This window comes from Pan troglodytes, chromosome 2 (assembly GCF_028858775.2).
Source record: "Pan troglodytes isolate AG18354 chromosome 2, NHGRI_mPanTro3-v2.0_pri, whole genome shotgun sequence".
NCBI lineage: Eukaryota > Metazoa > Chordata > Mammalia > Primates > Hominidae > Pan > Pan troglodytes.
In genome coordinates this window covers 201210218-201235023 of record NC_086015.1, presented here as the reverse complement: position 1 = coordinate 201235023, position 24806 = coordinate 201210218, and the positions used below count along the sequence as shown (strand labels likewise).

Here is a 24806-nt window from a genome sequence, read left to right as displayed (position 1 = left end):
CACCCAAATCTCATCTTGAATTCCCATGTTTGCAGGAGGGACCCAGTGGGGGGCAATTGAATTGGGGGGGGGGCAGGTGTTTCCTGTGCTGTTCTTGTGATAGTGAGTAAGTCTCATGAGATCTGATGGGTTTAAAACGGGGAGTTTCCCTACACAAGCTCTCTGCTCTTGTCTGCTTCCCTGTGAAACGTGCCTTTCACCTCCTGCCATGACGGTGAGGCCTCCCCAGCCATGTAGACATGTAAAGTCCATTAAACCGCTTGCTCTTGTAAACTGCCCAGTCTTGGGTGTCTTTATCAGCAGCATGAAAACAGACTCATACAGCAGGCAAGCTGTGCTGAAGAAGCAATTACTCTATTCTTTGTGTTCTTTGTGGCAACCTCACTTACATTGTATCTTCAACCAAATACATCCAAATCTCCACTTATGAACACTCATGAGTGTGAACACATGGCAACCCTCTTCTCATCTGCCTGTACACTCCTGAAATGTCACTAGGAGACACCTGATGTGGGGGAAAGCCAGATGTTCAGATACTGTGATTTGAGTATTTCCGAATAAGGCAATGTCAGAAAGTTGTTGAGTCACTAATGTCTCTACTGAAATTGAAAAAAATTGAGTGGCACTGAGAATTAAAATGATTTTGCATCTAAGACATAACATCTATAGGCATTAAAATATTTCTATAATATAAAATGGAAAAAGCATCGACTATCAGAATATTTGGACAAATATTTGGGTCACGTATTTGGACCCATCTCCCTAATTCATTTTAAACATTTAAAAAAAATGAACTTCTAATGGGATCCCAACAAAGGTGATTTAAATAAACTCCTCCATTTCTGCATATCTACTGGTGAGGTTGTGAACAAAAGACTTATGTAATAATGCCCCCTAAAATAGTATATTCTATGAACATATCCAAAGGTAGTGTAAACAAAGTAATATATGAGATATAGCTTTATCTTCAGTATGCTGGGCAAATAATATTGTATTTATCTGAGGTAATTTATTGTATTTAGTTTTAGCTACTTATATGCAATCTGTAAAACTTTAAAAACACAACATATCAGAAAATCCCCACAAAGATCTCGGTCCAGCAATTAAGTCACGCACACGATACTGGATCAATTTCACAAAGCACTTGGCTCCAAGTCACAGGCAGAGCGGCTCTAAATGCACATGAGGAAGGGACCTCCTGGGACATTCTCTTGTGCTACATGCAGGTTATGGGAAGAAACCACACTCCAGGACTACAGCCACAGCGTACTTGATGCCACTGTGTCAAGTGTGGTGCTTGAATGTGCCAGGGTGGTCATGCAACGAACCTTCTGGCCCACAGCATAGACCAAATTGTCTATGAATTGCTTTAGTCTGCTCTTTCCTGCTTAACTAGACCTGTCTCCACTCTTTAAGTAGGACAATTTTACTCACCTTTAAGTAGAAACTGATTATATTTCGTAATAAACACCTTGTCTTCCCCAAAGAGAGTCCATGACTGTTTTAGAGACAGGATCTTGCTCTGTCATCCACGCTGGAATGCAGTGGTGTGATCTTGGCTCACTGCAGCCTCTAACTCCCCGGCTCAAGTGATCCTCCCACCTCAGCCTCCCGAGTGGCTGGGACTACAGGTGTGCTCTACCACACCTGACTAATTTTTTATTTTTATTTTTTGTAGAGACACGGCCTCCCTATTTGAATTTGAGACGCTGGTCTCAAATTCCTGGGCTCAAGCGATCCTTCCACCTTGGCCTCCCAAAGTGCTGGGATTACAGGCATGAGCCACAGTGACCAGCCCTCATCCAGGTTTTTAAAAAACTGATGGTGTTAAATAAAGACAGGATGCAAATTAGTTTCCATTTTTATTAAAGTTGTGTTTTTCTAAGGAATATATTACACTTAAAGTTCAATACCATAAATATTAGTTCTTAAATCTTCTATTTTACTTATTAAAAATGTAAACATAAAACAACCACTCCATCCCCATCCCTGACCCAATATATATTAAAAAAATATTACTCCTCTCAGGTAAGTTCTTTTCTTCAGAATGAGTAACACAGACTTCATTAAAATCTTTTTAGTCCTCCTGGGCTGCAAGGACATGGCAGGAATGACTAGTGTCCACTGTGACAAGGGTCTGTGACACTGTGACTGAGGCCTGTCTCCTCCTGCCACGACGACTCATGTGCCCTGAGAGACAGGCTCCTCTCTGTCCAGTCAGCGTCCAAGGACACGGACAGTGGTAAGGCACCGAGCACAGACACTGTGATGGACACAGCACGCAGGATGGCGTATGCTCCTGGAGGCAGATCACAGCCAGCACAGACAGCAATTCTGGGTGAGTGTTAGTCAGAGGGTATTAGAGCTGGAAGGATTCTGAGAGATCGCCTAGTCGTTCACAGATGGCCTCAGTCAGTAAGTCTTCTAATGTTAGAAGGAACATTGATACAACTTTATGAAATACTTTGATATATTTATTTATTTATCTTCCTAAAACTAAACCTCATAAGATGATGTTTCAACTTCAAATATTGATAAACCTTAAGCCTAGATAGGCTGAATAACTGCAAGCATAATTTATAACATTTATAGAATGTCTATTTGATCTCAACAAAAATAAGTATCCTATAGGAAAAATGTAAGGGTTACTGGTTTTAAGAAATAAAAGGATGTTTTTCAGAATACTGGAAGGATCTATATGAGGACAACCTACCTGTTTGCCAGTTTCTTTAAAGCTGTCAGCTCAAGGCTACTGACATGGCTTTTGCTTCCTTCCTGTAAATTTTGTTTCTGAAAACCTGAGACAAATTCACTTGATATTTTTGACAACTGGGACCTTAAAATGATCAAAATGAGCCTAAGTCTGAACAGAAAACCAAGATAGTTTTTAATAAGTACTTGACCCTTTTTGAGTCAGAAAGTGACTCCAGTCTACTGTCCCCAAATTGCTGCTCCCCATTCCTTCCCTGTGTCCCTCACTTCCACTACAGCTGCAGCCGGCCCAGCCTGTCCCTCTTAACACAGCGATGTGGCTTTGTCTTTGCTAACATGAAGGGTATAACCTGCCACAGGGTATCAACGTGTGGGCCATTTCAATTTCTTCACTTTGCAGCTGAATTTTATACCAATAATTCTGCAATGACATCTCGGATTCTAAAAGTCTGCTTCACTGTCATTTTTTTTTTTTCCCAAGAAAGTCTCACTCTGTCATCCAGGCTGCAGTGCAGTGGTGCGATCAGCTCACTGTAACCTCAAACTCCTGATCTCGTGATCTGCTTGCCTTGGCCTCCCGAAGTGCTGAGATTACAGGCTTCAGTCACCGCGCCCACCACTACCATATTCAAAGTGACTAAAATGTGCCTCTTAAAATCTCTGACAGGTTCAGTGTCCTTCTAAGTCTTGCTGGGTACACTATGCAGAATCAATGATGAGTAAAATCATATTCAAGCCTTACTGAAGAGGACGGGAGATATCAACACAGTTACCCTGAGGAACTCAAGACTTTATCCATACTTTATCCAGTTTCACATGTGTCCAGAGAAAACACTGGGCGACCAGGTTCCCAAGCTTAATAAATATATATACAAAAAATGTCATCTATAATATTTTCTTCAGAAAGCCATTAGTGCAAATATAATTATATCAATAAAAAATAAAGCAAAAATATATTTCAAGTATAAAAAGCACCATGCTCAGAAACAATACTACCTAAATGGTGCCACTACACAACAGTCAAAATATAGTCGAACCTATCACTGTGACTCTCAAATATATGATTAATTCATTGTATTTTTGGTAAAATTCTTCATACAGCTTTGCAGGATGATTCATAATCATAAGAAGTATATGTTTAGATTATTGTAAGTTTCTTTAAAAATAGACTCTTTGCTTTGACTTTTAATTTACGCAATTTAAAGTATGTACAACATAGGCAGAAAATGAGCACTGGCCCGCAGACCATTACGCAGGTTGAGCATCACTTACTGAAATGCTTGGGACCAGAAGTGTTTCAGATTTCAGACTTTTTTTTGGATTTCGGATATTTACAGATACCTAATGAGGTATCTTGGGCATGGACCCGAGTCTAAACATGAAATTCATGTTTCATATATAACTACACACACTGCCTGAAGGTAATTTTATACAATATTTTTAGTAGTTTGTGCATGAAACAAAGTTTGTGTTAAGTACTTATATGTGGAATTTTCTACTTGTAGTATCAGGTCAGCATTCAGAAAGTTTCAGATTTTGGAGCAATTTGGATTCCGGATTTTTGGATTAGGAATGCTCAACCTGTATTAGCTTCTTTTTTAGTTAAGTTGACTATGTTTGAGATTCCCAGCTTTTCACAATGACAAATACCTCCCATTTAAAACTGCATGCAAATACATACTTTAAATGTATGCATTTGAAAAAAAAGCAACTTTCCTCTGTGCTGGGGTTGCTGTTGGCTCTAGTGCCAAATAATCAGAATTAATTCTTAGTAATTATGTTGCTTTGCTCACTTAGCATAATTTCTTCAATGGAGTACTGAATAGCTATATGCTGAATGGACGAAAAGCAGGGAAGGACGAGGAAAGGAGGAACTGAAGGAGTCTGTCCGAGGGTTGTGGTTACAATGCCATGGAGGAGTAGGAGGAGTCTGTCCGAGGGTTGTGGTTACAATGCCATGGAGGAGTAGGAGGAGTCTGTCCGAGGGTTGTGGTTACAATGCCATGGAGGAGTAGGAGGAGTCTGTCCGAGGGTTGTGGTTACAATGCCATGGAGGAATAGGAGTCTGTCCAAGGGTTGTGGTTACAATGCCATGGAGGAATAGGAGGAGTCTGTCCGAGGGTTGTGGTTACAATGCCATAGGACTTCATTAGCTTGAGAGAAAGAATGGGCATCGCCTATCATTCATGAACATATTTTTTCTTTTTTCTTTTCATATTCTTGTTAAACCTCATCTAGCCATTAAAAAATTTCAAATAGGAATTACTAAATGGGGCTGGTAAGCTCTAGTACCAGTGTAAAATTGCTTCTGGGGACCGGAATCTATGTAGTAACAGGAGGAGTGTCAAATGCAGAAGGTAAAGGATATTTAAAGCGAAGGCAATCTTCCAGCTTCTGTGGACTGAGTCTTACTTAAAAGTGGTACAGTGGACGCTACTGGATAGGCTCTACACCAAACTTATACCTTGCTATTAGTACACAATTCAGACCATCCTTCTTAAACATAAAACCATTTTCAGATGTTAGAAATTCTTCTGCAACAATTTCTTAACCCATTTTAAAAAACTGCATACCTGTCTTTACCAGAATTTCTTTTTATCTTCATCGGTCACAAAGGAATAGTTGTGTTTTTGTTGTTTCACAGTTGTCTTAATATTATCTAAAACAATACAATTATGTTTTTTTCTGTTTGCATGTCTTCCACGTTTTCACAGGGCAGAGTATTTTACTCTCTCGGCTTCCACATTTTTTCATGTCATTATTAAACTCATGGAGAATACAACCAGAAGCTGAGCTCTGAAGAGGGATGAATACAGAGGGCTACCAGCACACTGACAGCAGTTCTGCCGTAAACTGCCATATAGCTGGCAAAAAGGGCAAGCACGGTTAAATCATAAGATTTAATGAAACATTATTTTAAAAAATTCTTTAGAACAAACAATGGGAACAGTGAATTAAGTTTACTATATACCAGCCATTAATTTTTTTTTTTTTTTAAGATACAGGGTCTAACTCTATTGTGCAGGCTGGAATACAGTGGTGCAATCATAGCTCACTGCAGCCTTGAACTCCTGGGCTCAAGCGATCCTCCTGCCTCAGCCTCCCAAGTAGCTGGAACTACAGGCAGGCACCACCATGCCTGGCTGCCATTAAATTTAAAATAGGTATAATAATGATATGTAGAAATCCCAATTCCATTATTTTCTATAACTCAAAGGACAATTTATACTTTTGAGGACAAGATCTCCAATTCTAATCTTGCAATAATTGGCTGTTGTTTAAGTGACTGCAGTATATGGATGATGAACTTTCCCATTGTTGTATGTTAATAAAAATGTTGAGGTATGTAATCACTCTGAAAATTCCACCCATTATCCTATTTTCAAAGGAAAACTTTGGGAAGATTACAAACCCTGAAAAATGAAGACTTGGTGGCTTGCAGTTCCTTCTCCTTCTCCAAGATGAGGTGGTTGGGTTGCTGAAGATGGTGGTTGGGTTGCGGATGAAGGTGTTGAGTTGCTGATGAAAGTGGTTGGGTTGCAGATGAAAGTGGTTGGGTTGCTGATGAGGTGGTTGGGTTGCTGATGAAGGTGGCTGGGTTGCTGATGAGGTGGTTGGGTTGCTGATGAAGGCGGCTGGGTTGCTGACGAGGTGGTTGGGTTGCTGATGAGGTGGTTGGGTTGCTGATGAAGGTGGCTGGGTTGCTGATGAGGTGGTTGGGTTGCTGATGAAGGTGGCTGGGTTGCTGACGAGGTGGTTGGGTTGCTGATGAAGGTGGTTGGGTTGCTGATGAAGGTTGTTGGGTTGCTGATGAGGACAGGCTGCTGTGAAGTTCTGCTTCAAGGTCTGATGGTCGTCAATTCTTCCAAGCCAAAGCAAGGAATGCCACTTCTACCATCTGCATAGGTTGGCACTCACTCAAACTTTGTGCTTTGTTCACAAGAACATAACATAAAAGAATATCTTGAAGATCCACTTTTCCATTCCTAGTGCCATATACACAGAAGAAATCCAGCCAGCAGAGGAAACAGATTGCCTAGCAGAAGCCAGAGGGTGACCACCAGGCTCGAGGAACAGGAACAAAGATCTAGAGTTGAAAACAAAAACTGACTTTCTATAAACAATTTTGGGATAAATCATACCAATTAAATATTGACAGATGAAGAGCAGTGATTATTAAAAAGTAAACAAGGACCACCTTGAGAGCTAAATCAAGAGCAAAACCCAGGTATAAAAAAGTTTTTGTTTCTTTTTTAATGGAGGAAAAATATACGGAGGAAGAAATGATGTATCCACTATGTCAAGGTTAAAAAATGGTATCCAAAAAAAATTGCCTTGGGGTAGTACCCCAGCAAAGATAAAGATCTTGGTTATTCTGAGATGGGGTGAAGAACTTTCTTCTTTTATTCTTTCTTTGTACCTTCTAAGTAGGGTGACCATATAATTTATCAACACAAACTAGTACATTTTGAGAATGCAAGGGTGAGTACTATTAATAATGACAACAGGCAGACGGACTGTGAGGATGCAAGGGAGAGGACCATCAATAACGACAACAGGCACACGGACTGTGAGGATGCAAGGGAGAGGACCATCAATAATGACAACAGGCAGACGGACTGTGAGGAGGCAAGGGAGAGGACCATCAATAACGACAACAGGCAGACGGACTGTGAGGAGGCAAGGGAGAGGACCAGCAATAACGACAACAGGCAGACGGACTGTGAGGAGGCAAGGGAGAGGACCATCAATAATGACAACAGGCGGACAGACTGTGAGGATGCAAGGGAGAGGACCATCAATAATGACAACAGGCAGACGGACTGTGAGGAGGCAAGGGAGAGGACCATCAATAACGACAACAGGCAGACGGACTGTGAGGAGGCAAGGGAGAGGACCATCAATAACGACAACAGGCGGACGCGGACAGACTGTGAGGAGGCAAGGGACAGGACCAGCAATAACGACAACAGGCAGACAGACTGTGAGGATGCAAGGGAGAGGACCATCAACAACGACAACAGGCGGACAGACTGTGAGGATGCAAGGGAGAGGACCATCAACAACGACAACAGGCGGACAGACTGTGAGGAGGCAAGGGAGAGGACCAGCAACAACGACAACAGGCGGACAGACTGTGAGGAGGCAAGGGACAGGACCAGCAACAACGACAACAGGCAGACAGACTGTGAGGATGCAAGGGAGAGGACCATCAATAATGACAACAGGCAGACGGACTGTGAGGAGGCAAGGGAGAGGACCATCAATAACGACAACAGGCGGACAGACTGTGAGGAGGCAAGGGACAGGACCAGCAACAACGACAACAGGCGGACAGACTGTGAGGAGGCAAGGGACAGGACCAGCAATAACGACAACAGGCAGACAGACTGTGAGGAGGCAAGGGAGAGGACCATCAATAACGACAACAGGCAGACGGACTGTGAGGAGGCAAGGGAGAGGACCATCAATAACGACAACAGGCGGACAGACTGTGAGGAGGCAAGGGACAGGACCAGCAACAACGACAACAGGCAGACAGACTGTGAGGATGCAAGGGAGAGGACTATTAATAATGACAACAGGCATATGGATGGTCTCAGGCAGACCAGAACATATGGTCCCCTATTTCTAAATATCTACCCATACATTCATATCACCAATCAATCAGACTTGATTTTGAAACAGCAGAAGATTCTACAGATTTTGGGCACTAGAGGTATATTTTAATTCAGCCATGAGGTGTCCTCATAGGTTAAAACAGTTCTCATAATGGAAATATTTTTATAGCAGTAGGGAGATGAGGCCAACCTGACCTTATTTTAGGATGAGTTGCCCTTTTAAATATTTTAAACAATAAAGATGAGCTTTTATTTATTTATTTTGAGACAGAGTCTCATTCTATTGCCCAGGCTGAAGTGCAGTGGTGTGACCTTGGCTCCGCCTCCCGGGTTCAAGTGATTCTCCTGCCTCAGCCTCCTGAGTAGCTGGGATTACAGATGCATACCACCACATGTGGCTGATTTTTGTGTTTTTAGTAGAGATGGGTTTTCACCATGTTGGCCAGGTTGATCTTGAACTCCTGACCTCAAGTGATCCACCTGCCTTGACCTAAGATTTTATATCAAATAAAATTCATTGTGTCATTATGATTGTAACTGCAGAAAACTCAGCTGCCTCACTTGGAGTACTGTGTAGAGCAGAGTTAATACAGCAGGCCTGAAACTGCTATCTTTAGAAAGTTCTGCATGCAAGGAGGGCCTTTGCTGGTGGCTGGGAACTGGTTTCCTCACAACTTTGCCCCACACACCTCTTCCCGTTGCTGATTTTGCTCTGCATCATTTCACTTTAACAAATCTTAGCCATGAGTACTATGATGAGCAGCTGAGTCCTGTGAGTCCTTCTGGTGAACCAACAAATTTAAGGTGCTCCTGGGGACCCCCAACACAAGTACTCATCTTCCAAAACTCATCCTCTGCCTACAGCCCCTAGGGGATGAGGTCCTCAGGATTTGGAAAAGAAGTTAATCTTAGAGGTGGAGAAACTTTGACTTGAAAACTGAGTGTGGCTTCTATTTTCCATCACACCATGGACTAGGCAAAGGGCAATGCAGTTCCACCTAAAAACACCTCTAGTTGAGAAAATGAAACATTGCATAAGGTTTTTATTGTTCATAATCTGAAATGTCAAACTGCCATAAAAATCTCATAGGTCATTTAAATCAAAATTTTCATTGTGAATTGATGAATTCTGCTTTTATACTCTCAGCAATGCATTATCAGCCTCAGTTTGAACACCGTCAATTTCATGGAGAAGGCGTTCTTCTCAAGGGTGTTTTCTGCATTCCCCTCCTGCTTCTAAAGGGTTTAATTGGCATCTGTCTCCTCATAACTTCAATCTCTTGGTGCCAGCTCCATTCTCTGGAGTCTCACAGAACAAGCACTCGGTCCTATTCCTCAATGAACCCCCCGGTCTTTGCCAGCCCACATCTCTCTGTCTCATTTCGCATGTGTGTTATTGCATCTTTCTCCTCTTTGTGGGTATACCAATTCCTTTTTTCGGTATCTTTTCCAGGTCTTTCCCTCACTTTCACTTCAGCTGATTATGATATGACTAAAATATATTTAATTACTTTTTGTATTTAATGAGCAGAATTTTGTTTACCCTTAATTTCCAAATGAATGGATACAACGTTCACTTTTTGTGATCTTTGATGAATAATTTTGTGCAACTCAGAGGTTCTTCACCAGAAAGGTTCCTCACCCTTGCTCTTACTCAAAAGTGTCAAGTTGACCTACCTTAGATTTCCGATAATGGTGGGAAGGAGGAACTTCCCATAAAAATGCAATCAGCAGAGAAGAAACTCAACTTGTTTTAGGGCTTCCTTGAAGGGAAATGCCAACATTTTGTAAGAGAAGTTCACCCCCTTCACTTTTCCCTCTTTATTCCAACCATAGAGAGCACTCACCAAGTGGCAGAGCTCGGGTCAGGTTAGTGGCTGGAGGATCTGTTTCTGGAGGACAGAGCTCACAGAAGTCCCAACATGATGGGCAGAGCAGGTTTCCATCGTGAATCCAGCCATTCATCTGGATACTGACGGGGAGGACCTGCCCAGCCCGACTACACAAATATGAAGTATCTTGGACCCAAACTTTCAGACCTTGAGGAGAACAAGAAACCTTCAAACAGGAAAAAAATAGATATATAAAAATAATAAATATCAGGTCAGTAAGATTCTAAGAGATTTCTCCTTCAACTACAGGAAAATATATTAAAACTTACTAAAAACATTGGCTATAAAGCACAATTTGCAGTGTGGGCATAACATTAACCTCATATAAAGAGTTAAGTTGGCCGGGCGTGGTGGCTCACACCTGTAATCCCACTCTTTGGGAGGCTGAGGCGGGCAGATCATGAGGTCAAGAGATCGAGATCATCCTGGCCAACATGGTGAAACCCTGTCTCTACTAAAAATACAAAAACTAGCTGGGCGTGGTGTCATGCACCTGTAGTCCCAGCTACTCAGGAGGCTGAGGCAGGAGAATCGCTTGATCCTGGGAGGCAGAGGGTGCAGTGAGCCGAGATCGTGCCACTGCACTCCAGCCTGCCAACAGAGCAAGACTCCGTGTCCAAAAAAAAAAAAAAAAAAACAACCAAAAGAGGGTTATTTAGGTCCTAAAAGAATTACACTCTGTGTGGCAGGAGTTCTTAAACTTTGAATCTAGCACCTTTTTAAGAATCTGATGGAAGCTATGGACACTTTTCCCAAAAATTACAAGGGGGCACACACATACAGCTTTTTTTTTTTTTTGAGATGGGGTCTTGCTCTGTTGCCCAGGCTGGAATACAGTGGCGATCTTGGCTCACTGCAGCTTTGACTACCTTGGGCTCAGGTGATCCCCCCACCTCAGCCTCCTGAGTAGCTGGGACTACAGGCATGTGCCACTATGCCTGGCTAATTTTTGTATTTTCTTGTAGAGATGGGGTTTGGGTTTTGTCATGTTGCCTAGGCTGGTCTCGAACTCCCGGACTCAAGTTATCCACCCACCCTGGCCTCCCAAAGTGTTGGGATTAAAGGTTTGAGCCACTGCACCTGGCCATAAGTCAAATTTTAATTGGGGTTTGAAATTATAAAAATGTTTATTATAAACAAACAAGAATTATACAGCATAGAAACGCAACACAGCAAAAGTTCTTCATTCTTTCTCCCTACCCCAAATGCTCTGCTCAGTCACAGGAATTTTATCCAGACTTTATCTTTAAAGGCAAGACTCATAGCTCATTTGCACGTGATAGCTAATGAAATCAGTTTTTAAAAGCAAAAGAAAACACATTAATGCTAACTTTTAAAACATTTAGAAATAGTAATTTTTTAAAATTTTAATTAATTTATTTTTTTTAGACCAAGTCTCACTCTGTTGCCCAGGCTGGAGTGCAGTGGCATGATCTTGGTTCACTGCAACCTCTGCCTCACGGGTTCAAGCAATTCTCGTGCCTAAGCCTCCCAAGTAGCTGGGACTACAGGCCTGTGCTACCACACCCAGCTAAATTTTTGTATTTTTAGTAGAGATGGGGTTTCACCATGTTGGCCAGGCTGGTCTTGAACTCCTGACCTCAGGTGATCTGCCCGCCTTGGCCTCCCAAAGTGCTAGGATTACAGGCGTGAGCCACTGCACCCAGCCAAAAATTTTAACTATTTAAAAAAAAACCTCAAAGTTGTTTTCTACAAAGACTTCACATTCAATTATGCTACTTCCCTTTAAACACTTCTGAAACTTCTCTCTTGGACCTATCTTCAAAGTCAGTGCATGCTTCTGAACCTGTCTGATGGTAGCAAATTTTTAAGTAGCAAGTAGATATAATTTTTGGAAATAGCCCAAGGTTGCCCAGAAGCAAGTCCAGCAAAGGTAGTTGACTAACCTGGTTAAGACAAGGTGTGACACAAAATTACTAAGATTGATTTCCTTAGGTGACTATTAAACTACTAAAGATAATTTCAAAAGAAGAGTTCAAAAGTATATTTGAAGTCATTTTGAAATAACTCTATCATCAGTTAAGTTGAAATATATCACTCTTTTGAAAATTTGTTTTAAGATATCACAAAAACAAACAATGAAGTGTGACCTCTTCTCTGTCACTCCGTGATCCACATCAAGTAAGCATCACCACAGCTACAGTGCAACATCATTATTCTTTAAAGCGAGACTTGATCAAGCGCCGTGCTTGGCGCTGAAAAGGACACTAAAAAAGTACACGATACAGTGCCTGCCCTCTAGCAGTTTCAATTGAGGAAAGAGGAGTAGGATATAAAAATTTTTTTCAGCCGGGCACAGTGGCTCATGCCTGTAATCCCAGCACTGTGGGACACCAAGGCAGGTGGATCACCTGAGGTCAGGAGTTCGAGACCAGCCTGGCGAACCTGGTGAAACCCCGTCTCTACTAAAAATACAAAAATTAGCCAGGCGTAATGGTGGGCTACTCAAGTGGCTGAGGCATAAGAATCACTTGAACCCAGGAGGCAGAGGTTGCAGTGAGCTGAGATCCCATCACTGCACTCCAGCCTGGGTGACAGAGTGAGACTCCATCTCAAAAAAAAAAGATAATAAAAATAATAATTTTTTTTATAAAATACTAACTGTATTTTGAAATTAGAAGAAAAGGCAAAAAATGAACAGTACCAGACTATTTTATGATTAAGAGTCAATAAATGGTAGAAACAAGAACAAATATTAGAAACTTTCATGGAAGACAGCATTTGTATCCTAAGGATGTACACAGGATTTGGATCACTGCCGGGCAGATGTTACAGGTTGGGAAGCAGAATGCACATGGCTTAGAGATGAGAATTATATGAGAGTGTTGATAGGACAAGAGGAAAACTCCCTTGCTGAAGTTGAAGTATTCTCATTGTGGAATTCTGGGAATTAAGTGTGGGCAGGAGGGTAGATGTACAGGTAGCAGCAGACATAACAGACTCAGGAAAGCTGAATCAAAATCCAGCAACAGGAAGAGCCAGGAAGAAACGGATCTGCAGAACACAAAGAGGGCTCAGGACTGCCACAGCCACACCTGGTACCAAGAAGTAAGAGCTACAATCAAAAGGATTAGATAAACGTCTGTTTCAGAAACAGACCCCAGCATTCCTCTCCCTCACTGCGAGCAGCTGGACCAGTTCGTTCCGAACCCAGCTGATATAGTTTGGGTATTTGTCCAAATCTTCTGTTGAAATATGATTCCCAGTGTTGGATGTGGGGCCTAGTGAGAGGTGTCTGGGTCATGGGGATGGATCCCTCATGAATAGCTTGGTGCCCTCCCCACAGGAATAAGTTCCCCGGAGATCTGCTTGTTCAAGAGGTCGGGAGCTCCCTCCTCTCTCGTTCCCGCTCTATGTGATAAGCCTGCCCCCACTCTGCCTTCTGCCATGACTGTAAGCTTCCTGAGCCGTCACCAGAAGCCAATGACAGCACTTATACTTCCTGTAGTCTGCAGAACTGTAAGCCAAAATTAACCTCTTTTCTTCATAAATTACCCAGCCTCAGATACTCCTTTACAGCAACGCAAAATGGACTAATACACCAGCATACTGGAGATTTATTTTTTGGAAAGGGTAAAACAGAGTTTTTCTGTTCTGGGGAAAACTAAGTACAGCAGAGAGCTGGGATGCCATCATGAAAATAAGGACTCGAAGTTTACAGGTTAAAGCATTCAAAATCGACTTCCTTCCTAGAACTCTGACAGCATATAAACTTAGGCAGGTCACTGGCAGTTTCTCTGACCAATCTGACCCGTCAAAAGGACGGACATCAAAGGTTTTGTAAGGAAGGAGCCCCATAGGGAGACCACAGTCAACAAGCCCTATGTGTGTGCTCAGAGCTTCCAAACTGGCTTCCAGGCACTTTTCTTTTCTTTTTTTTTTTTTTTTTTTGAGTCAGAGTCTCACTCTGTCACCCAGACTGTGGTACAATAGTGTCATCTCAGCTCACTGCAACCTCCACCTCCTGGGTTCAAGTGATTCTCATGCCTCAGCCTCCTGTGTAGCTGGAATTACAGGCGCCCACCACCACACCGGGCTAATTTTTGTATTTTTAGTAGATGAGGGGTTTCATCATGTTGGCCAGGCTGCTTTCAAACTCTTGACCTCAAGTGATCCGCCTGTCTCGGGCTCCCAAAGTGCTGTGATTACAGGTGTGAGCCACTGTGCCAGGCTCCAGTCACTTCTTGAATATGAACAGGCTGTTAATGATCACCAAACATAGAATCAACCCATTAAATTTTGGAATACTGGGGCTTGGCAGGTGAGGATGTGGTATGCGAAGTTAAAATTAAGAATTTACAGCTTCCAGAGAAGAAAGAAAAAAGATTCTGGCAATTGAAACTCAGAATGACACTGACAGTCAGCACACAAAGGAAAAATGCTTTCAGAATTCTGATGGAAAATAATTTTCTTTCTTTTTTTCCTGCACCCAATCATCCATTAGGAAAATAATTTTCAAAAATAAAGCTATACCCACCCAAGCTATTGAAGGATGGCAGAACACGCCACCCCAAAATGTGCTGTTTTGGCACAAAGGTTTCCAGCTAAAGGGACTTCAACACAGCAGACCCAGCAAGACTGTTCTGACATCCCCTTTCCTCCTGAAAGCAGAAGACACAACTCCCACATGAATAATACCCTTCCTTTTCCAGGAGAAAACAAACATTTTTATCACCAATATGGAGAGTCAAAGCCAAAGAATTTGGTACAAACAGACCTTCTTAAAATAATTCTTATCTTCCTTTAGCCTCCGCATACATTTTACTTTTCTGTAACTGTCTCCCTTTGTTCAATGTAGTATAAAAGTATATAGGTTTTACACTTCGAGTTTTCATTTACTCATGTGGGTTCCTGTGTCATGTAAAACTTAGATTAAATAAATGTGTATGTTTTCCTCCTGTTCATCGGGCTTATGCCTATTTCATTCTCAGGCCTAGCTGAGGACCCTGAGGGCAGAGGTGAGGTCCCGCCTTCCCACGCTGTCAGCAGGCGTCACGATGGAACAGTGATGCTTTCAGACATGCAAGTCTCAACACTGTTCTCCGTCACATACTCCTCAAATCTCCACTAGAAGGTATGTTCCATTAAAATAAAAAAAATCCAAAAAAGAATATGACACAAAATCCATGAAGGAGGGGATCCAATATGAGAGAGACAGAGGGACCAGAGGGACCTCCAGGATGATCCTGACTCGAGATCCCAAGATGCCAGCTGTGCTGCCAACATAAGGATTATATAGTCGAGATTAGCACAGGCCAGAAATGTCCAGAAGAGATTTCCTCAAGATGAAATGGATAGAATACCTCAAGTATCTGGTTCTACTGAAAGGAGATGAGCCCAGCTGGGAGAAGAGCTTAGAATTGAATTAGTGCTAAATACAAAGAAAACTAATTGCATGAAAAAACAAGATCTTAAATCCAGAGAAAACGAAATACTGGGGAGAACGGGGAAGTAACGATTGCATGCTACCAGGCGCCACATCTGCATAGTCCTGGTAATGTAAGCAGTGAATACGTATTTATCCATAATCACCACTGGGAGGGTGGGAAACAAGAAGTGTACGATGGGGAAAGAGGAAGTGAACACAGCAAGAGGACGAGGCGAACCAACTAAATTCTTATTTTCCAAAGTCAACAGCTAACATTTGAAATTCAAACCTTATGAAAGAATAATATAAGTGGCTCACGCCTGTAATCCCAGCACTTTGGGAGGCCCAGGCAGGCAGATCACTTGAGGTCAGGATTTTGAGACCAGCCTGGCCAACATGGTGAAACCCTCTCTCTACTAAAAATAAAAAAAAACAGCTAGGCATGGTGGCGGGCGCCTATAATCCCAGCTACTTGGGAGGCTGAGGCAGGAGAATCACTTGAACCTGGGAAGCGGAGGTTGCAGTGAGCCGAGGGATCATGCCACCTGCACTCCAGCCTGGGAGACAGAACAAGAATCCATCTCAAAAAAGTAATAATAATAAAAAAAAATAAGAAAGCAAATAGTAAGTCTCCCCTGACTCCTCCACCCCCAACAAAACAACAACTAAGAATTGAAAGTGAAGACTCTGGGAAGAAGTAATAAACATTAGGGAAGTAATAACAGAGGCTCTAGTTTTTTGTGTGTTTTTCTGTTTGTTTGTTTGTTTGTTTGTTTTTACATGTAGTCTCACTCCATTGCCGGGGCTGGAGTGCAGTGGTGCGATCTTGGCTCACTGCAACCTCCATCTCCCAGGTTCAAGCGATTCTCATGCCTCAGCCACCTGAATAGCTGGGATTACAGGCAGGCGGCCACCATGCCCGGCTAATTTTTGTATTTTTAGTAGAGACGGGGTTTCACCATGTTGCCTGGGCTGATCTCGAACTCCTGACCTCAAGTGTTAGCCTCAGCCAACCAAAGTGCTGGGATTACAGGCATGAGTCACAGCGCCTGGCCTGAGGCTGTAGTTTTTTGGAAGCAGACAACAAATTTGTTTCAAACTATTTGCATGTATAAGTTTGATCAAAACTAAAATTTTAAAAGGATCAACGTGGTCATGGAAGTAAGATGAGAGGAGGGAAATTAGTTAGGAAACTGTGAAGTGATAATGGCTTGAACTATGAAGGTAAACCTAAAATAAAATAGATATAAGAGATTTCAATAGGAGAGTAATCTAAAGACTTAGTCTGTATTGATCCGTCTTTATAGAACAGAGAGTAGAAAATGATCATTCTGGTTTCTAATTAGAGAGACTGGGACCCGTGCTGGAAGCAACACAGCCGAAATGCAGCGTTGTTGAGAGAGGGCTCCTAAACTGGATTTTGGAGGAACTGAATTCAGAATGATCAAAGTACAACCAAATGTACTTGAGACGTCCACAGCCAGTTCAGACATGGGGCTGGAATGATGTAAGATGATACTAAGAACGACTCTTTAATACACACCACAGAACAGTATGTGTAACTTGATACTATTGGTGTAAAAAATGAAACAAAAATATAAATTTGTGCCTGCACAGAGTTTATCTTTAGAAGGATGCAAGAAACTGGTAATATTACTTCCCTCCGAAGGGAGAAGTGAGTGACTAAAAGATGGGGCTGGGAAAGGCTTTTCCTGTACCCTGTACATTCTTTTGCATCTTTTGAATTTTTCACCATGTGAATTGCTGACTTATTTAATCAATATATAAATTACTTAAAAATTTATATTAAAAGGTGCCATCAGCACAAAAGGTGATATGATAAGGTCCATGATCTCAGTTTCATCAGGGAAAAACATGTTAAGAACACAAAGGGTTGACATGAAAACACACGCTTAAAGGTCTCTTTTGTACAGAGATAATACAGTTTCCCTTTGAACTTTCACCTGAAGTATTTCATCCCACTTTTTATTTCATTTATTCTTATTTATGTTAGTCTCAGCAATTATTTAGCCACAGATAGCCAATCTTTAACTTATAACAAAGTCCATTTCAACAACTCATTTATCTTATGGACGAATATCCTACAGGTGTCAAAGCCCACAGAATGTAGAACACCCAGAGTGAACCCTAATGTGAACATGGACTTCGGATGATGATGTCGGTTCATCGAAAACACCCAGAGTGAACCCTAATGTGAACATGGACTTTGGATGATGATGTGGGTTCATCGATTGTACCAAAAATGCCTCTGTGGTACAGGATGCTGATGGTGCGGAAGGCCACGAGTGTGTGGAGCAGGGGTATACGGGAACTCTCTGTACCTTCTGCTTAAATTTGTTGTGAACCTAAAATTGCTCTAAAAAATAAAGTCTATTAATAATAATAAAAAAGAAACCTCAAAATAACACCAAAAACCCCTCAACAACAACAACAAAAAAACTAGTTTGGTAGTTCCTAAAAAAGCTAAACATAGAATTGCCATATGATACAGCAATTCTACTGCTGAGTAGACTGAAAATAGGGACTCAGACAGATACGCGGAAGCCAGTGTTCGCTGCAGCAAGACTCCAATAGCCAAGAGGTGGACGCAAACCACCTAAGTGTCCATCAACTGATTCAAAACGTGACAGATCCATACAATGGAGTGTTATTGAGACATAAAGGAACACCGTAAGGAATACTGTTCTGATACATGGCACAATGTGGATGAACCCTGAGAACGCCACGCTAAGTAAAAGGAGTCAGGTACAAAAGGACAAACATGGTATGATTCTACTTATAAGGACTATCTAGATTAGGCAAATCCACAGAGAGAGGACGTAGAATAGAGGCTGTCAGGGCTGGGGGAGGAGGAAGAGGGAGGGATTGTTTAGTGAGTACAGAGTTTCTGAGACGCTCGGCGGCAATGTGCACGACAACGTGAATGTATTTAGTGCCACTTAACTGTACACGTAAAAACAGTTAAAATGGAAATGTTTATGTTATATATATTTTGCCACAATTTTAAGAAAAAAAAGCCCAGTGATCCCTCCCTTTCTCCTTTCCCCTTCCTCAAAAGCAATTACGTCTAAAGCCGTTAAGTGAGGCAAGGTAGGTGATCTGTTTGGAGGGGTGGGGGAGGTGTGTGACCGGGAGGTCACGCAGAGTTGGCCGGGTGACGAGGGTAATGGGAGTGGGAGAAAGTGGACGGATGTGGATAGATCAGATGAGTAAACATGCTGAGATGACAGCAGCTGGACTTCTCACTGTTGGTGAAGGAAGTACATATGTGAAAAGGTGGAAAACTAAAATAAATGCTTTGGTATCAGACAAGGTCTCCAACCAATGGAATCAAACCAACCTTACTGATGCAAACTCATGGTTACTTACACACACACACACACACACACACACTCACAGGAGAGTGTACTGATACATATACATATATTTCCTACCTTACTAAGAGGGCCTGATGAGCTGGTATTCCCAATTCCCAAATGTTATTATCAATGACAATCAACAGTATAATTACCGCCCAGATCTTAGTCTCTAACACCAAACACTCCACCAAAAGCAATGAACAGTGCAATTACCGCCCAGATCTTAGTCTCTAACACCACACTCCACTAAAAGCAATGAACAGTATAATTAGCGCCCAGATCTTAGTCTCTAACACCAAACACTCCACCAAAAGCAATGAACAGTATAATTAGCGCCCAGATCTTAGTCTCTAACACCACACTCCACTAAAAGCAATGAACAGTGCAATTACCGCCCAGATCTTAGTCTCTAACACCAAACACTCCACCAAAAGCAATCAACAGTATAATTACCGCCCAGATCTTAGTCTCTAAACACCATACTCCATTAAAAGTAACTAGGGGCCTCTGGAGAAATGGTTAATTCCACGTCAGGGGTAGACAAAGAACAAAGTGAGCTTAGAATATCTTGTTACAGAAAGAAAAGAAATATTCGGCCAGGAGTGGTGGCTCATGCTTATAATCCCAGCACTTTGGGAGGCTGAGGCAGGAGGATCAGTTTAGGCCAGGAGTTTGAGACCAGCCTGGTCAATTTTTGTACTAAAAATACAAAAATTAGCTGGGTATGGTGGCGCATGCCTGTGATTCCAGCTGTGCAGGAGGCTGAGGCACAAGAATCTCTGGAACCGGGAGGTGGAGGTTGCAGTGAGCTGAGATCACACCACTGCACTCCAGCCTGGGTGACAGAGTAAGACCCTGTCTCAAAAGAGGAAAAATGAAAAAAAAAAGTTAATTTTACATAAATTGTATGGTATGTAAAATATATCTTGATAGTGCTATTACCAGGTCAGGCAAAGTGGCTCATGTCTGTAGTCCCAGCACTTTGGGAGACTGAGGCAGGTGAATCACATGAACCCAGGAGTTCGAGACCAGCCTGAGTAGCATGGCAAAAGCCTGTCTCTACAAAAAATAAGAAAAATCAGCCAGGTGTGGTGGTGTGCACCACCACCTTCTTCTCCCAGCTTCTCAGATGGCTGAGGTGGGAGAATCGCCTGAGCCTGGGAGTTCATGGCTGCAGTGAGCATGATCGCACCATTGTCTCTAGCCTGGGTGACAGAGCAAAACCCTGTCTCAAAAAAAAACAGAAAAGAAAAAAAGCAGTTACCAAAAAAAACGTTAATTTGATAACTAATGATAAGAGTTAAATTTCCAGTTATAAAGGTCCGTTTAGCTCTTGCAGCTGAAATGGCACAGGAATGCTTATTCTGCATTTCTCAGACTTACGCTGTCCTCCCTGACATCCATTTGTAGGGTGCAGAAGATTCATTCCGTTGGATGCTCCTAAGTCACAGAATGGCTACATGTTTATAAGTCCTTAATAAGGTGATGTCATATAATATCAGATGTGCAAATATGATAATTAAGGAAATAGTAGGCGAGGCATGGCGGCCGCCATCTATAATCCCAGTACTTTGGGAGGCCAAGGCAAGAGGATTGCTTGGGGCCCGAAGTTCTAATCTAGCCTGGGCGACATAGTGAGACCTCTTCTCTACAAAAAATCAAACACTTAGTCGGGTGTGTGGTACACACTGTAGTCCCAGCTCCTCAGGAGGCTGAGGTGGGAAGGTCGCTTGAACCCAGGAGGTAGAGGATACAGTGAGCCGTGACTGCAGCAGCACTCCAGCCTAGCTGACAGAGCAAGACCTTGTCTCAAAAAAAAGAAAAAGAAAAAGGAAAAAAAATTGTAGTTTGCCCTTTTTGGATTTCTAATTACAAAGGAAAAAACACCCTATTATTAATCAGCAACTGATTTATTAATTCTTTTTTCTTTATTTTTTTAGAGACAGGGTCTCGCTTTGTTGCCTAGGATGGTCTCGAATCCTGGGCTCAAGCAATCCTCCTGGCTCAGCCTCCCAAAGTGCTGGGATTACAGGCGTGAGCCACCACGTCCAGCCTGATTTACTAATTCTTATAACCCATGAGGTCCTCAGACCTTTTGAAATAAAATTGACATGTTTTCCATTACAAAGTAATATTTGCTCAAGAACAAAATTACCTATTTACCATTACTTCCTCAGAATATATGCCCAGAAGTAACATTACAGTAATTACATATATATTTTTAAGAGGCACTTTTTCTAAAGAAATGACAATATTTTCATAAAACATAAGCATCCAAACTAATATTTACATAAACAAGATACAGTATTGATCAGTAAATTAATGACATAAAATATGAAAATATAATTTAAAATATAAAACCATAAAAGAGATAAAATCACATAATATTTGGCACAAGTAATAACAAACATAAGCTTACCTGATAGCATCCGCTTCCCCAGTCTGGGTAACTCAGCTTCCTCTCACACTTCTCCATAACGAATGCTGATTTCTGAATTAGACAAACGGAATGAGGTCCATACTTTTCAGCGCCATAGTTCTTAAAAATTTCTGAGGCAAAGAAGAAAAGTCTCCTTAAAAATTGACTTTCGGCTCAAAGAACAAGAAACTGAACCATTCCATTTTTATGATTAAAAGTTGCTTTAAAAATCAGACATGTTTCATGGAAATTTTAAATTTAAAAAATTAGGGTAGGCTGGGCACGGTGGCTCACGCCTGTAATCCCAGGGCTTTGTGAGGCTGAGGTGGGCAGATCACGAGGTCAGAAGATGGAGACCATCCTGGCTAACACGGTGAAACCCCGTCTCTACTAAAAATACAAAAAAATTAGCCGGGCATGGTGGCGGGCGCCTGTAGTCCCAGCTACTCAGGAGGCTGAGGCAGGAGAATGGTGTGAACCCAGGAGGTGGAGCTTGCAGTGAGCCGTGATCGCGCCACTGCACTCCAGCCTGGGAGACAGAGCGAGACTCCGTCTCAAAAAAAAAAAAAAAAAAAAATTAGGATCCACAGGATTCCAAACTCACACTAGGTTCTTAATAAAGGAATTAATGGGAGAAAATTACTGCATCAGACACAAGGGAATAAAACTGGGCCCAGCGTTTTCTAGGTTAAATATATAGAAGAACTAGCACTAAGAATCATTAGATGACTAGATAGCAAGATAAAATCATCTTCACTGATGGTCTAAACAGGAGGCGCCTCCAAGTTACTCATGACAGGATGAGGCCAAGCGATTTATATAATGCAGACTTCTGGGGGGTGTTGCAACATTTGAAAACTTTCTTATATCTTCAACTTGTGCCACCTCCTGGAAGTCCACAAATATTAGGCTGGTGCAGAAGTAATTGCGGTTTTCGCATGACTTTAACGGCAAAACCACAATTACTCTTCCACCAACCTAGTAAGATGCTGATCTAATCTCACAGTAAGCACAAACCTGCAGAGGAATGAAAGGCCTCTAATGGACAAGGGGACAAAGCTCTTAAACCCGAGCAGTAATTTGCTGTCTTTAGACTCTTTACAATAAGTTTTCTTTGGGGAAGTAGAGAGTTCAATTAGCCCATTTAAAAATATTATAAAGAGAAGTGTTTTATGTCAGTTTTGATAAATCTGAATTATATAAGCTAAAAAATGCAAATTAGAATAAAACAGAATTCTTTACTTCCTTTGAGTATCAGAGTCTTTCAAAACTATAGTGATCAGTGTCTAAAATGGGGTTCAGGGCTGGATGTGGTGGCTCAAGCCTATAATTTCAACACTTTGGGAGGCCAAGGAGGAAGGACCGCTTGAGGCCAGGAGTTGGAGGCCAGTCTGGGTAACATAGCAAGCCTCATCTCTACAAAAATTTTTAAAAATTAGTCAGGTGTGGAGGTGCATGCCTGTAGTCCTGGCTCTGGGGAGTCTGAGGCAGGAGAATCACTTGAGCCCAGGAGTTACAGGTTACAGTGAGCTATGATGGTGCCACTGCACTCCAACTTGGGTGACGGAGTGAGACCTTGTCTCTAAAAATAATAATAATAATAATAATAATAATAATAATAATAATAAAACAGAATTCAGCAAACTGCAACCCTCAGGCCAAATCCTGGCACATTCATTCACGTACATACTGTCTGTAACTGCTTTCAGACGGTAACGGCTGAGCTGAATCAGAAAGCTAGAGACCTTATGACCCACAAAGCCCCAGATATTTATAATTTTCCCCGTTAACAAAAAACGTTTGCCAGCTCCAGCTCTAAAACAATAACATGTGATAGTACATCTCTGGCAAATCCATAACTGACAGATGTGTGCATTTCTTTTGCTTTAATACGGAACCGCTGAGTGGTTATAAGTTGTTAGGATATTTATTTATTTATTATTTTTATGTGACGTGGGGTCTCACTGTGTTGCCCAGGCTGGAGTGCAGTGGCATGATCTCGACTCACTGCAAACTCCGCCTCCTGGGCTGCTCAAGCAATCCTCTGACCTCGTCCTCCTCCATAGCTGGGACCACAGGTGTGCACCATCACACCTGGCTAATTTTTTGTATTTTTGATACAGACAGGGTTTCACCATGTTGCTCAGCTGGCCTCCAACTTCTGAGCTCAAGCAATTCACCTGCCTTGGCCTCCCAAAATGCTGCAATTACAGGCGTGAGCCACTGCGCCTGGCCAGGACATTTATTAAATAGATGAATGATGGGGAAAAATGACTGCAGGAATCCAGTTACATCTGCCAAGTTTAAGAGTAAAAGGTAAGAATACAAAAATTTAGAATGTAAATGCCTTAGTCTGTAATAAAGTATGGAATGGGGTGGGGGTTTGGAGACTAGGTGAAAACTTCCGATGAACACAGAGAGAAAAACTACTTACTGCTCTTTCTTACATCAGATGTGAGAACATTTCTGTTTACAAAGGTAATTAGTATGAGCTGTAACTATTATTGCAGAATACCCAATTGCCATACTGTTTATTCCTTTGATATCTTGTTCATTTATATGTATTAAGAAGAAACAAATAATATGGTGGTATATCTTACTGGCCATGAGACAAGAACATTGTTTTGCTATCTGAAGAGTGACATGTTGCTTCTATCTTACATAAAATGCACATTCCCCACGAGAGGAAAAAGCAGCTTATCTGAGGTATTTTAATAAAAAGAGGATGGCATTGGAGGATCTTGCACTGACACAAATTAACTATATCACGTAGTATCTATCCGCCTATCTGGGAAATACAGTAATATCTTCCTTATGTTTCTCATCATGTTTTCAGAAGAATGAAAGTGCTTTGCAAATGGAAAGTGCCGTGCAGCTAGAAGGTATGACCAAAATATAGCGTGTGTGCATGCATACGCGAATAATCCCTTCGATGGGTCAGGCACAATTGTAAGTACTTACTACATTAATTCATTTAATTCTCACAACTCTCTAAGTATTGCCTCCATCGTACAGATGAAGAAACAGGCAGGGAAAAGTTAAGTCACTTCTTACATATGGATAGCAGCTGAACTATAAAGCAAATTCAGACAGTCCTGCTCTAGGGTCTGTGCCCTTAACCACGATTTTATATTGCTAATACATAATTTTAATATGTATATAATACTTCATTTCACTAGCCGACTAACCTGGTTGATTTTCCAATATTCTACAATCTGAGCTGCGCTGATATTCACCACTTAAATGCCAACTGAATTCCTGACTGAAAGGGCAGTAGTCAGCAATTTCCACGGAGCCACCATAATAAGGCAAATCTTCTGCAGGTATTCCACTGAGTTCATCAAAGTACTGCAGAAAAAATATTGGGAAGACAAGAAAGTAAGAAACATTCTG

The 24806-nt window shown here is 41.8% G+C and overlaps 3 protein-coding genes across 12 annotated transcripts in view; 1 reads left to right on the top strand and 2 right to left on the bottom strand.

Moving 5' to 3' along the window:
- Positions 1-18337, top strand: part of LOC104005937 (putative ankyrin repeat domain-containing protein 19) — a 55677-nt gene extending 37340 nt beyond the window's left edge. Inside the window, exons 7-9 of the mRNA XM_063806559.1 lie at positions 15178-15320; positions 16961-17121; positions 17723-18337. The gene's annotated coding sequence lies outside the window, so the exon portion shown is untranslated. The remainder of the gene's footprint in view (positions 1-15177; positions 15321-16960; positions 17122-17722) is intronic.
- Positions 3482-6696, bottom strand: LOC134809502 (mucin-2-like). Its single transcript, XM_063806398.1, has 3 exons — positions 6653-6696; positions 6125-6574; positions 3482-5576 (listed from the first exon to the last, which is right to left on the bottom strand). The coding sequence occupies exons 1-3, from the start codon at positions 6694-6696 to the stop codon at positions 5480-5482; spliced, it is 591 nt and encodes a 196-aa protein (XP_063662468.1). The 3' UTR covers positions 3482-5479.
- LMLN (leishmanolysin like peptidase) overlaps positions 5599-24806 on the bottom strand; it is a 77697-nt gene continuing 58489 nt past the window's right edge. For 8 of the 10 annotated variants that reach the window (XM_054682522.2, XM_054682524.2, XM_054682523.2 and 5 more), the window contains 4 exons: positions 24602-24761; positions 21414-21544; positions 10181-10391; positions 5599-6799 (listed from right to left, as the gene is read on the bottom strand). In XM_054682522.2, the coding sequence (XP_054538497.1) occupies positions 6699-6799; positions 10181-10391; positions 21414-21544; positions 24602-24761 (603 nt within the window). In that variant the 3' untranslated portion in view covers positions 5599-6698. Of the gene's footprint in view, positions 6800-10180; positions 10392-20377; positions 20435-21413; positions 21545-24601; positions 24762-24806 lie in introns of those variants that run through there. The other 2 variants (XM_063806543.1, XM_063806544.1) reach the window with 1 other exon arrangement.

Bases quoted from the DNA above. Each gene is read 5' to 3' on its own strand.
- LOC134809502 (XM_063806398.1), bottom strand. From the start codon at position 6,696: ATGGAAAAGTGGATCTTCAAGATATTCTTTTATGTTATGTTCTT. The intron at 6,575-6,652 runs GTGAACAAAGCA...TTGGCTTGGAAG, and splicing joins TTCTTTTATGTTATGTTCTT to AATTGACGACCATCAGACCT. The intron at 5,577-6,124 runs GTTTGTAATCTT...CCTTTTTGCCAG, and splicing joins CCAAGTCTTCATTTTTCAGG to CTATATGGCAGTTTACGGCA.